The sequence below is a fragment of the Anopheles cruzii genome, chromosome 3 (assembly GCF_943734635.1).
Source record: "Anopheles cruzii chromosome 3, idAnoCruzAS_RS32_06, whole genome shotgun sequence".
NCBI classification, from domain to species: domain Eukaryota; kingdom Metazoa; phylum Arthropoda; class Insecta; order Diptera; family Culicidae; genus Anopheles; species Anopheles cruzii.
The window spans coordinates 76,257,837-76,271,008 of NC_069145.1; the positions used below are offsets into that span (position 1 = coordinate 76,257,837).

General features: G+C 56.0%; 2 protein-coding genes across 2 annotated transcripts; one reads left to right on the plus strand and one right to left on the minus strand.

Moving 5' to 3' along the window:
- Nucleotides 1–1,122: 1,122 nt before the first annotated feature.
- LOC128272322 (fatty acid synthase) lies at nt 1,123–11,811 on the plus strand. The gene is made up of 7 exons (XM_053010110.1): nt 1,123–1,642; nt 2,686–4,358; nt 4,425–4,879; nt 4,970–5,115; nt 5,190–9,682; nt 9,765–9,908; nt 9,976–11,811. The coding sequence occupies exons 1-7, from the start codon at nt 1,249–1,251 to the stop codon at nt 10,081–10,083; spliced, it is 7,413 nt and encodes a 2,470-aa protein (XP_052866070.1). The 5' UTR covers nt 1,123–1,248; the 3' UTR covers nt 10,084–11,811.
- On the minus strand, nt 11,535–13,143 carry LOC128272325 (2-oxoglutarate and iron-dependent oxygenase domain-containing protein 3-like). Its single transcript, XM_053010112.1, has 2 exons — nt 13,017–13,143; nt 11,535–12,953 (listed from the first exon to the last, which is right to left on the minus strand). Exons 1-2 carry the CDS (start codon nt 13,094–13,096, stop codon nt 11,966–11,968), a joined length of 1,068 nt encoding a protein of 355 aa, XP_052866072.1. The 5' UTR covers nt 13,097–13,143; the 3' UTR covers nt 11,535–11,965.
- Between the last annotated feature and the right edge of the window lie 29 nt (nt 13,144–13,172).

Below are 13,172 nucleotides of genomic sequence, written 5' to 3' on the forward strand. Positions count from 1 at the left end.
GGTTCGTTCGGCTTTTGCGGTTTTTGCGGCGCGTATTGTTGTTTGGCGAAATTTTTAGTTGCCCCTCCATCGAAAGGTTGTAGAAAGCACTCCGCGTGAGAGCGATACGCCGCGGTGGCCGCCGGCGACCACGAGCAGTGTGAATTGTAAACACTTTCCTTTGGAATGGATTTTGGGGTGATCCTCTCGGGCCTGGTACAGTGCATTGTTATGTCACACCGGGTGGAGGAGAGCCGTGTTTACACCGTCGTCTTGCACCGACGAATTCTGTTTTATTAATTTTTATGATTTATTTTAGATAATACGCTTTTAGTGGTGCAGTAACTGTGCTAGGAATAGGATTTTAGAAAGTAAACTTATATGAACTTATATGATTTCGATGGGAAAAATTCGTTCAAAGCAAAAGCATCAAGATTTTAAATTTTTCTTGGAATTTAAAACAAAAATCTCATGTCACTGTCGTCAGTCGACGGCGAGCGAAAGCAAAAAAGGCGAAGGATGATCATTCGATCGGTGATCGCGAAGCTCGTCGGCTTTACGTCAATCCTATGACGAGAGCGCCGGGAAATACATAACCACCGCGCAATATGTTTGATGATTTCATGTAAATAATGAACCAGAGGTTCGTTTTTGAGGCCTTGAGGTCTACCCTGAATCCTTTTCCTCCTGACTTCACCAACGTATTCTGATCGTTATTTTCGTCTACTACGTTCGGGCGGTTAAAAGTCTAAAGTTATGCCCCTTTAAAAAGGGAACTCGTGACACGGGGTCGGAAATTGTCGGAGAAAAATGTGACCATAATCGAATTAATTGAGAGACGACCTCGCGACGACGGGATAATGCGCGTAATGGGCGCGTGCTGTAAACGCCACAGACAGATGTGACGCATATCAGCGACCGTTTTTATTATGGCAAGGGGAACTTCGGCTAGGCGCGTCGTGGAAAAGAAGAAGGATTTATCTGTCCCTTCTGTTGTAAGGATTCATTGATTGAGTGTAGTTTTAATTAGTTGCACTTTCGTTGGGTTTCCTCCTCGACATGTGGATGTGCCTTATTGACCATTCTCCCCTTTTCTTCTGCCCTCCCATCTAGTTTGGAACCGATTGAACGTTTACCGGTCCAGCCTCAGCAGCATCCAGTTGGTGGTGAAACGTGCCTGACCCAGTTCCGCGCGCCCCACCAACCATTCCTTCGCGTGGCAAGCGTTCGCAAAGACGAAAACAACGACGCAACAAAAGCAACACCACAATGCCGGCCCGCTTCGAGGAGGTAACCGCTACTGACACCCGCCGCGGCGTCCCCAGGGACCTGGCGGGCAACCACTATGACCAGGACGGGGGCCGCCCGCCCATCATGGGGAACGACATCTGCATCACAGGCTTCTCGGGCCGGCTGCCCGAAAGCTCCAACATCGACGAGTTCCGGCGCAACCTGTTCGAGGGCGTGGACATGGTGAACGACGACGACCGGCGCTGGCCGGCCGGACTCTACGATCTGCCGACGCGCATCGGCAAGATCAAGGACGAGGACCTGCAGCATCTCGACTCGGAGTTCTTCAAGATCCACCAAAAGCAAGCCGAGTGCATGGACCCGCAGCTGCGCATGCTGCTCGAGTGCACGCACGAAGCGATCATTGATGCTGGTACGTCCTATCCCGGGGATTTCCGTCGGCGGGGGCTCGTTCAAGTGTACGGCCACGCGGTGCGTTGCAACACGGATCGATCCACCTTTTGAAGGTCTCGCGACTCTGACTCGTTAGCGCATTTATTCCGTAATAGTTTTGCTCGATTCCGGCTTCTGCGCCGATCGTATGATGATGGATTGGCGCGGTGCACAGAATGCCGTAAAAAGTGCCGTGCGTTCGTTCTTCTCCCCACCCGAAATCACCGAATGACGCACAACGGGCCAGCGGCGGCGCTCTGAACGATTATTTGATTTTCTTACCAGCCAACCGCGCCTTCCGCGCCGCGAATCCCTCGTCGATCGATCGCGAGTCGCGCTGGTAGCGAGGCGATCGCGCGCAGTTTGTTTGAAGAGCCTCGGTGTGTCCAAGTGTCCTCTCCAAGGGTGGTGGTCAGTTTATGTGCAAAAGCTGTGCTGTCCATTTTTACGTTTTTCTCCCCGCTCAGCGCGTTCTGAAGCAATTTCTTAGCTTCTCCGGGGTGTGTGCAGCGCGCTTGGAACTCTAATTGTTGTGGAGTGATTTGTTTTTTGTTACTTTTCGTTTGTTTCGTTTTTTTGTGGTGGCTTGACCGACGCTTCAAGTTCTTCGAGGAAGAGCACACCCCGCACGGAACGGAAAAGCCGTGCGCGCGGATTGCTCTTAACAAATAATACCTCATTTACGTCGACGGAACCTTCCCAATTGTGAGCGGGGAGCGCGTGTGGCGCAATTGAATCTCGCGGTACCGATGATGATGATTGGTCATGGTTTCGTTTTTGTGGCTATCGGCTTAAGGTTAGCCTCCTTTACACCGGTTAGGAACCACCTGCCTGCCTGGGGAAGTTCCCCAGTTCCCCACAGCGGTGACGTCGAATGCGTCGACCATTGTTTGCCGCAAGGTTGTTTTACGTAATTGTCCCTTGCGAGCGGCTTGGAACGGGGTTTTTGTTTTTTAAAAGTGGGCTTGAGTGTTAATTCCTTGACTTTTATTGACTGACATTTCCTTTCACCACCTCCGGCAGGCATCAATCCACAGGAAATCCGCGGCAGTCGCACCGGCGTCTACATCGGATGCTCGAACTCGGAAACGGAACAGCACTGGTGTGCTGATCCGGATCTGGTCAATGGGTACGGGCTGACCGGGTGCGCCCGTGCCATGTTCGCCAATCGCCTATCGTTTACGTTCGACTTCAAGGGCCCCAGCTACGCGGTCGATACGGCCTGTTCCAGCTCGCTGTTTGCGCTGTCGCAAGCATTCGCCGATATGAAGGCGGGTCACTGTGATGCGGCCATCGTGGCCGGCTGTGGGCTCATCCTGAAGCCAACGATGTCCTTGCAGTTCAAGCGGCTCAACATGCTCAGCAAGGACGGTATGTGCAAGGCGTTCGATGAGTCGGGCAACGGGTACGTCCGATCCGACGGGTGTGTGGTCACCTTCCTGCAGCGAGCTTCCGATTCGCGGCGCATCTACGCCAGCGTGCTGAACGTGCGCACCAACACGGATGGGTTCAAGGACCAGGGCATCACGTATCCGATTGGTGAGATGCAGAAACGGTTGATCCGCGAAACGTACGAAGAGATCGGTCTCAGCGCGGCCGACGTCGTGTACGTGGAGGCACACGGAACCGGCACGAAGGTAGGCGATCCGCAGGAAGTGAACGCCATCACCGATTACTTCTGCAAGGATCGCAAAACCCCACTGCTGGTCGGTTCGGTCAAATCGAACATGGGCCACTCGGAGCCGGCGTCGGGCGTTTGTTCGATCGCGAAAATCCTGATCGCCATGGAAGAGGGCGTTCTGCCGGGCAATCTACACTACCGCAACCCGAACCCAGACCTGTACGGGCTGCTCGATGGGCGGCTAAAGGTGGTGGACCGTAACATGCCCTGGAACGGGGGCATCATCGGGTTGAACTCGTTCGGGTTCGGCGGTGCCAATGCGCACGTCATTCTGAAGTCGAACCCGAAACCGAAACCGATCAGCCCGCGTGACGGGTTCCCGAAGCTGGTGATCGCTTCGGGGCGCACGGAGGAGGCCGTCGAAGCGTTCCTCGATCAGGCGGCGGTTAGCAAGGACGATGAGGAATTCGTGGGTCTGGTGAACGAGATCAGTAGCCGCAATACTCCGCTTCACTATCACCGCGGTTACACGGTGGTGGCGGGCGATGGGAAGCCACCGGTCCGTGAGGTGCTGGAGGTGAGCGACGAGAAGCGACCGCTGTGGTTCATCTACTCCGGCATGGGTTCGCAGTGGGCCAGCATGGCGCGGGACCTGATGCAGCTGGAGGTGTTCCACAACACGATTGCCCGCTGTGCCGAAGCGTTGCGCCCGGAAGGAGTGGACCTGATCGATGTGCTGACCAAGAGCGATGACTCGCGGTTCGACAACATCCTCAACTCGTTCATCTCGATCGCCGCGGTTCAGGTGGCCCTGACCGATGTGCTGACGCACGTCGGTATCGTGCCGGACGGAATGGTGGGCCATTCGGTCGGTGAACTGGGTTGCGCGTACGCCGACGGGTGCTTTACACCCGAGCAGACCGTCCTGGCGGCCTACTGGCGTGGCCGCAGTATCCTCGACACCGAGCTGATTGGCGGTCAGATGGCCGCGGTCGGTCTGTCGTGGGCGGAGTGCAAGGAGAAGCTACCGAAGGACGTTATTCCGGCGTGCCATAACAGTAGCGACAGCGTTACGGTGAGTAGAGACCCCCCCGGAGCCAAAGGGAACAACGTGTCTTGACCATTTTTTACCCTGGCGCAGATTTCCGGACCGGTCGCTTCGGTTGGCAAGGTGATCGCCGACCTGAACGCACAGGGTATCTTCGCCAAGGGCGTGAAATCGTCCGGCATTGCGTTCCACAGTCGCTACATTGCGGATGCGGCCCCAAAACTGCGCAAATCGCTAGACAAGATCATCCCGAATCCCAAGAGCCGCACACCGCGCTGGATCAGTACGAGTATTCCGGAAGATTCGTGGAACACGGCCCTTGCCCAACAGTCGTCGTCGGCGTACCACGTCAACAATCTCCTGTCGCCCGTCCTGTTCGCCGAGGGCTTGCGGCACGTGCCGGCCAATGCGATTTGCATCGAAATTGCGCCGCACGGACTGCTGCAGGCCATTCTGAAGCGTGCCCTCGGCAAGGACGCCACCAACTTGAGTCTCATGAAGCGCGATCACGATAACAATATGATCTTCCTTCTGAGCAACCTTGGCAAGTGAGTGTTGTTTGGCCGTCGAGTCTATCCTCTTTAGTGGGCGATAGTTTATTAACTGACTGATGATTCTCTCGACCCGCTCGCGGACAGATTGTATGCCGCCGGAGCTCAGCCGCAAGTGCAGAAGCTGTACCGTCCGATCACGTATCCCGTTGGCCGTGGCACGCCCATGCTCAACTCGCTCGTCAAGTGGGACCACACCAACAAGTGGTTCCTCGCCCGTATCGGTGTCGAGAGTGAGTATTTTTCACTGCGTTTATCCCGTGATCGCGATTCGATTCGTTTTTCTCATGAAACCCCCCGTTTTCAGATAAATCCGGTGAGACGATCATCGATGTCAATCTCGGTAAAGACGAGGACGCTTACCTGGCGGGTCACACGATCGATGGCCGTGTGCTGTTCCCGGCCACCGGCTACCTGACGCTCGCGTGGCGCACTTTCGCCAAGATGCGCGGTGCCGATCTGGAGAAAACGCCGGTCGTGATCGAGAACGCCGTCTTTCATCGGGCCACCATCTTGCCGCGCGACGGTTCAGTTAAGTTTGGGATCAACTTCTTCGATGGCACCGGGGCGTTTGAGATCTGCGAAGGTGGCACGTTGGCCGTCTCGGGGCGTCTTACTATCCCGGAGAGTATCGACCAGGAGGAACTCCCGCTGTCGAAGCTGGAAACGGACAAGGCTGCACTGGCGCTCAACACGGGCGACGTCTACAAGGAGTTGCGCCTTCGGGGCTACGATTACGGTGGCCTGTTCCGCGGTGTGACGCGCAGTGATTCGCGTGCCATCACCGGTGAGCTGGAGTGGCGTGAGAACTGGGTTAGCTTCATGGACACGATGCTCCAGTTTAGCATCCTGGGTAAGGACTTGCGTGAGCTGTATCTGCCGACGCGCATCGAAAAGATCGTCATCAACCCTGCCCGCCACCTGGAGCTGCTGAACAGCTTGGCCACAGTGGCCACGGCGAAGGATGCCGCCGCCGCCGCCACGGTTAAGAACGTTCCCGTGTACATGTACCGTGACATTAACGTCATCAAGAGTGGCGGTGTTGAGATGCGTGGACTTCGGGCCACACTTGCCCCGCGCCGCCAGGGAACACAAGCCGCGCCGACCCTTGAAAAGTACGTGTTCGTCCCGAACTGCAACGAGGAGAAGCAGCTGGCGGAGAATGCGGATAAAGCGCGGCTACGATCGATTACGGCCGCCGTTCACCTGGTGATCGAGAACAGTGCCGGTGCACTGAAGATCAAGGTGGTGGAAGCGAGTGCGGAACGTTCGCCGGAAAGCACGATGGCCGGTACAGTGCAGGCGATCATCGAAGGTGAACCAACGCTGGCCAGTGATGTAGCGATCGCCACCACCCATCAGCCCGATTCGCTCGTCCAGCACTACGGTGAGACGGGTGTGCGCGTCCTCAACAAGGATCTGACCGGGGGGGTCGCCATCGAGCAGAACTGTCACCTGGCGATCGCTTACGATCTGTTCGCCGGCATTGTGACGAACGGGGAACCGAGCGTTGTGTTGCGCGGACTGCGCGACACCATCCGGGCGGACGGTTTCGTGTTGATCGAAGAATCCCGTATGGCACTGGACATGAAAACCGTACGACCGGTGCTGGCCGCCGCTGGCTTCCTTCTCGTCACGCAGCAAGTGTGCGACAAGCGCGTGTTCCTTCTACTCCGTCCGGTCAACGCGGAGCTGGCAGATCGCAAATCGGTGGTGGTGCCCATCACGGAGAAGAACTTTACGTGGCTGGAGCCACTGAAGGAGGCACTGACCAAGGCAGAGGAAAGCTCGACCTATGTGTATGTTGTGTGTCAGGGCGAGGAGCTGACCGGTGCCCAGGGACTGTTGAATTGCGTGAAAAACGAAGCTGGTGGCAAGTTTGCCCGGCTGTACTTCATCCAGGATCGCAGCGCAGCGAAGTTTTCGCTAACGGCCTCCCCGTACCGTGAGCAACTGGCAAAGGATCTGATTTGCAATGTGTTGCGCCCCTCAGCGGGTGCCTCTGGTGCATGCTGGGGCTCGTATCGTCACCTGCGGCTCGATAGCCAATCGAACGCACCGTCGTTGCCGGTCGAGCACGCGTACATCAACGCGCTGACGAAGGGCGATCTGGCCAGCTTGAAGTGGATCGAAAGTTCGCTATCGCGCCAACCGACGGATGATGCGCGCACGGAGCTGTGCACCGTGTACTATGCGCCGATCAACTTCCGCGATGTGATGCTCAGCTCCGGAAAGCTCGGTGCCGACGCACTGCCGGGTGATCTGGCGACCCAGGATTGCATCCTGGGCCTAGAGTTTGCCGGGCGTGACTCGAACGGACGGCGCATCATGGCGATGGTACAAGCGAAGTCACTCGCCACGACGTGCGTCGCCCAGCGCAACATGATCTGGGCCATTCCGGACACGTGGACCATGGAGCAAGCGTCCACCGTGCCGTGCGTGTACTCGACCGTCTACTATGCGCTCGTGATGCGCGGTCGCATGAAGCGCGGTGAATCGATTCTCATCCACGCCGGCTCGGGCGGTGTTGGGCAGGCGGCCATCTCAGTCGCGCTGGCGGCCGGTGTGACCGTCTACACGACGGTCGGTTCGGCCGAAAAGCGAGCGTTCCTGAAGCGCACCTTCCCGCAGCTAACCGATCGGCACATTGGGAACTCCCGCGACTGTTCCTTCGAGCAGCTGGTGATGCGCGAAACGCAGGGCCGCGGTGTGAACCTGGTACTGAACTCGTTGGCCGAGGAAAAGCTGCAAGCGTCCGTTCGCTGCCTCGGACTGAACGGCCGCTTCCTGGAGATTGGCAAGTTCGATCTGAACAACAACAGCCCGCTCGGAATGTCGGTGTTCCTGAAGAACACTTCGTTCCACGGCATCCTGCTGGACAGTGTGATGGAGGGCGATGACGATACGATCGCCGAGGTGGTCCGCCTCGTTGCGGACGGTATTGTGAGTGGCGCGGTGCGGCCCCTACCGACGAGCCTGTTCACAGAGACGCAGGTCGAGCAAGCGTTCCGCTTCATGGCTTCCGGAAAGCACATCGGCAAGGTGGTGATCCGCGTGCGCGAAGAGGAGAAACAGAAGGTGATCGTCCCGGCACCGAAGCACATCAACGCGATCCCGCGTACGTACATGCACGCCGAGAAGGCGTACGTCCTGATCGGCGGGCTGGGTGGCTTCGGACTCGAACTCTCGAACTGGCTCGTGTCGCGCGGCGCGAAGATTCTCGTCCTCACGTCCCGATCGGGCGTCCGAAGTGGCTACCAGGCGCTCATGGTTCGCCGGTGGACGGAACGGGGCGTGAAGGTGGTGATCGATACGAACGACGTGACGACGCTACGCGGTGCCCAGAAGCTGCTCACGGAGGCCGCCCGCCATGGTCCCGTCGGTGGTGTGTTCAATTTGGCTGCCGTCCTTCGCGATGGACTGCTGGAGAATGGAAGCGAGGCCGACTTTAAGGCCGTCTGTGTGCCGAAGGTGGACGGTACGAAGAATCTCGATGTGGCCACCCGTGAACTGTGCCCGGCGCTCGATTACTTCGTGTGCTTTTCGAGCGTCTCGTGCGGACGCGGTAACATCGGGCAGGTCAACTATGGGTTGGCCAACTCGGCGATGGAGCGTATCTGTGAGGCACGGCATGCGGCCGGCCTTCCTGCGACCGCCATCCAGTGGGGAGCGATCGGAGACACGGGGCTGGTGTTGGAGAATCTGGGCGACAACGATACGGTCGTCGGTGGAACGCTTCCGCAGCGGATGCCGTCCTGTCTGCAGACGATGGATCTGTTCATGCAGCAACCGTCGCCGGTCCTGGCGTCGATGGTGATCGCGGAGAAGCGCAAAACGGAAACGGGAGCGGGCGTCAGTCTGGTGAGCTGCATTGCGAACATTCTGGGCCTGAAGGACACGAAGAACGTGTCGGACGCTTCGACACTGGCCGATCTCGGCATGGACTCGCTGATGGGTGCGGAAATCAAGCAAACGCTCGAGCGCAGCTTCGATCTCGTGCTGAGTGCGGCCGAAATTCGGCTGCTCACCTTCGGCAAGCTGCGCTCGTTCGAGAAGGGTGGCGCTACGGCGCAAGACGTCGCTGCCGGTGGTGCCGGAGGTGCAGCGGGCGAAGGGGCCACGGACGGTGGCTCGAAATCAGCGGCCGAACAGCAACTGCTGCAGCAGCACGCGGCCATCGGCGATGGAACGCAGGTGAAGTTCAGTGCCGAGCTGATGCCGAAGGAGTGTCTGGTGAAGCTGGAATCGGCTGCAGCTCCCCCGGCCAAAAAGGGTGCCACCGTGCGGCCCGTGTTTGTGGTGCATGCGATCGAGGGTGTCATTACGGCGCTGATTCCGCTGGCCAAAACGCTCCCCGTGCCCGTCTACGGTCTGCAGTGTGTCGAGGCGGCCCCACTCGATTCGCTCGTGACGCTGGCCGCGTACTATATCCGCCAGATACGCACGGTGCAGCCGCGCGGTCCGTACACGATCGTGGGCTACTCGTTCGGAGCTTCGATCGCGTACGAAATGGTGGCCCAGCTGGAGTCGGCCGGTGACCAGTGCAGTCTGATGCTGCTGGACGGTTCGCCGCGGTACGTGAGCTGGTACACGGAAGCGCAGAAGCAGCGCAACGCCAACGGTGAGGTCGTACAGGCGGTGGACGAAGCGTACGCCCTGGCGTACTTTGCGATGGTCTGCGGTAAGCTGGACTACGGCAAGACGGCCCACGAGCTGGTGGAGGCGAAATCGTGGAACGATCGGGTGGCCAAGTGCGCGGAAATGGTGCACGCCAAGGCGCCGCAGTACTCGAAGCAACTGGTAAGTCACAAGGGGAATGCCGACGTTGCCACACACGGTACAGCAAGGGAATATTAACGCGTCTTTCTTTTCGAACCACCAGCTGGAAACGACGGCCAAATCGTTCGTGGGTAAGATCGTCGCGAGCCACATGTACAAACCATCGTCCAAGATCAACGCCAACGTTAAGCTGGTCAAACCGACTGAAAACTACGCCAAGCTACAGGGCGACTACGGTCTATCGGATGTAAGTGTCGCGCGTCGGGTGACAGACGGAGTAGGAATTAATTTAATCGATGCTCTCTCTCTTTCAGCTCTGCAACCAAAAGGTAGAAATCTTGACCGTCAAGGGCGATCACCGATCGATGCTGATGGGTGACTCAATGAAACAGATTGCCACCGTGCTGCAGCAGCTGTTCTAAGCCCATCCGTCATCATCATCTCCTTTTCAACACATTCCCAGTTTACTTGGTTTTCTGCTGTTGTACATAAGTGTGCGGTCCACCCGGGCGCTCGGCCCGGGTCGGCTGAGGAATGCTTGCGACACCGTTTTTGATACCTAAGGACCCTAGCGTGTAGAACGTAGTATTTAGTGAGAAGTAGTGTGTGACCAATGACGTGTGACGTGACCAGCAGCGCGGGATTCCCGGGGTTTAGAGCGCACAGTTTCCTTAATGGCGCTCTGTGAGTGCATTTTAAATGCATTTAGCGCACAGAGTGGCACCCCCCCGCTTTCGGAGTGATGGGGCGCTGTGTGTCACGGACCACTTTCCATCTGCCTGCGGGGTTCTTTCACAAAATTAGCCTCGTGCGAGATTCGCATAGCGAAACAAATTTTCTAAACCAACGCAGCACAGAAAGTGTGCAGTCGTCGTTGTGTTACATCACATTCTTTTTAATGAAATCGATACGCTTCCTTCCATCTCTCGTGTTCTTTTTTCGTTGCTAAGTTACCTTTCTTCTTTGGCTACTTTTGCGCGAAAGTAGTCCGAAAGCCCCAAAGTAACTCGAAGAGTGTGTCACGTTTCATTTGTTTTTATTGCAACATGTGTGATTTGTTTGGGGGGTGACAAGGAAAGAAATGTCGGAAAAAACGGGAGAGAGAGATACGTGAAACAAACAAAAAAGGACATCCAGGTTTAGCGATTAAGAGCAAAACACGAACAACGCGTTCTGAAGAATAGATGTGAACAAACATTGGTTAACAAATAAGCCTAATTGAACTACTTATAGTGAATGGAATAAATGGCGCGTCTCTTAAAGAGAGAATGGGTGCGTGTATTGCAGGAGCACAGCACCAGCATCCTGCGTCTAGGAGCCAGAGGCAAATAAAACCCATGATCCTAATCGGAACCGACCTACTTACGAATTAACCGTATCAGTGCCGATCCTTGCCGGTTACACGCAAGCGAGCAAAGCTCATTGAGACGAGTAAATGCACCACCACGAATTCTATTGCACACTACCGTTGACGCTCCTCGTGCCCGTCGTTGTTCTATCTGCACTTGCACCATATCTGTCCACGGATGGACTGAGACGAAAGTGTGACCTTTTGGAAGTAGTGTTGGCACCAGTACAGTGGGGTGGTGTTTTCAATGAGTGACGACGAAGGACACGAACTCAAGAATATGGTATACGGACAGAGAGCGTAGAAAGCGAAAGATGTACAATTCGATAGAAGGATGTAAATAAAGATACCTTTTACGGCAGCATTTGGCAGATCCCCCTTCGTCCTTTGCGCATGGTTTACCTCAAAATCAAAGTCCACTCTAGGTAGGCGGTGAGTAAGTTCGCTTTCGCTACAGATCGTTCGTCGTTTGCGAGTTTCACCTACATTTTTGTAACACGAAGAAACACGCAACAAAGCTTCGGTGAGTGTCAAAATTACATTTACTTTGTCCAAGAACAACGCGTGCGCTAGATTAAAATTACATACATTTTGTTCGTATTGCTTTAGGGAGAGTGGTTAGTTATCCCTGGCTTCTAGATGGAATCTTTTCCGAGCCACGGTGTGTATATGCGCCATCTTTGATCGGATTACTGTTTCTTAGTAATGATATTTTTTATGTTTTGTCTTATATCAAGTATCAAGCGAGGTTATTTGCCGGGCCAACTGTACTACAAATAAAATACTGGATTTGTTTTCTGAATGTTTAGCCGCCGCACGTTGCACAATGGATGGAATGTAGCGGAAAGAGTGGGAAAGGAAACGGAAATGGCTCGGTCTACTATTCTCTGTTTCTACGCACTGAACTCCTCTAGCGTCCGAATGACCAACACGGTCGTAGTGTACGCAGCCTTATCTCAGGGAACGGACGAACTGCCACCATCGGGCACGCGGTCCGCTGGATCCCTTCCGGTGGCGCCGCCGTTCTCGTCGTCAGCTGCATCGTCATCATCGAGTGCCATCTTCGGGTCGGCCATCGCATACTCGGGATCGCACGTGAACGAAATCGTAATCGCGTACCGTACGCCACGCGTTACCTGCTCCACGTGGTGCATATTTTCAGCGCCGGAAGTGAACCCACTGACGCGAGCCCTGCGTGGCTCAATATACACGTGCGTTCGGTTGTGTTTGCCCTCGTTGTCGATAAACACGAACCGACCACCGGAAAAGTCTTTCCCGTAGTCGGTCAGGTACAGCAGCGTGGTGTAGTGGAACGAGCGGTACGTTTCCTTGTCCACGTGCGTGTGCCAGTACTCGTCGTGAATCGTTTTGGCGGTGGCGTTGGTGAGGCGCGAGAAAAACGTCGGATGCGTCAGGTGGAGTGCATCGGCCCGCAGCCGAAACTGGTCGGCTACCGCTTGCTGTACCTTTTCTTTCACGTGCCGGTAAACGTTGATATGCTGCGCGGTGAAAATGCGCCGTGCCTCCGGCAGCTTGTAGATGTTTACGAACTGTGTGCCCTGCGAGAGGGCGCCCGAGTGAAGATCGAGTATCGAGGCACCGCCAGCCGACTGGCCGTGTGTGAAGCCAGCCCGCGCCAAATCCAGAAGAACGCCAGCTTCGGCCACGGAAACGATTTTATCGCTCACGAAACGACCACACTGGGCCGGTATGCAGCCGGCAAACTTGGTAATTTCCTCAAAGTACGGACGCGAACAGTCGAGCGGTTGGGTGCGCAGCTCCAGCACCTCCCGTTGGGTGGCAAATTTTTTCTCCCGCGTCCGGAACGTGGTATAGTAAACGATCGCAGCAATGCCCACCATCAGTACGACTCGCGCCCACATTTGGTGCTGCTGGGCCACGCTTGGCGATGTGCCACCCGAGCCACCGGACGACGTAAATTTCCTTTAAACGAAGAAAAAGAAAATCAATAACGACGAGTGGTCCGAAGAGTGATCTGGTTCATACGCTTTGCGTGGCCGGTTATTGCCCTCGCCGGCAGTTTTCTTCCTGTGGCGCACCGTTCCATCGCCACCACCTTCGCTCATGGCCGGTGTACGAGGGACGATCGAAGGAAATAGTATTGCCTGGTGAATCCGGAGTGTTATGGAACAAAATCGATAA

Bases quoted from the DNA above. Each gene is read 5' to 3' on its own strand.
- LOC128272322 (XM_053010110.1), top strand. From the start codon at position 1,249: ATGCCGGCCCGCTTCGAGGAGGTAACCGCTACTGACACCCGCCGCGGC. The intron at 1,643-2,685 runs GTACGTCCTATC...CACCTCCGGCAG, and splicing joins CGAAGCGATCATTGATGCTG to GCATCAATCCACAGGAAATC. The intron at 4,880-4,969 runs GTGAGTGTTGTT...GCTCGCGGACAG, and splicing joins CTTCTGAGCAACCTTGGCAA to ATTGTATGCCGCCGGAGCTC.
- LOC128272325 (XM_053010112.1), bottom strand. From the start codon at position 13,096: ATGAGCGAAGGTGGTGGCGATGGAACGGTGCGCCACAGGAAGAAAACT. The intron at 12,954-13,016 runs GTATGAACCAGA...CTTCGTTTAAAG, and splicing joins AATAACCGGCCACGCAAAGC to GAAATTTACGTCGTCCGGTG.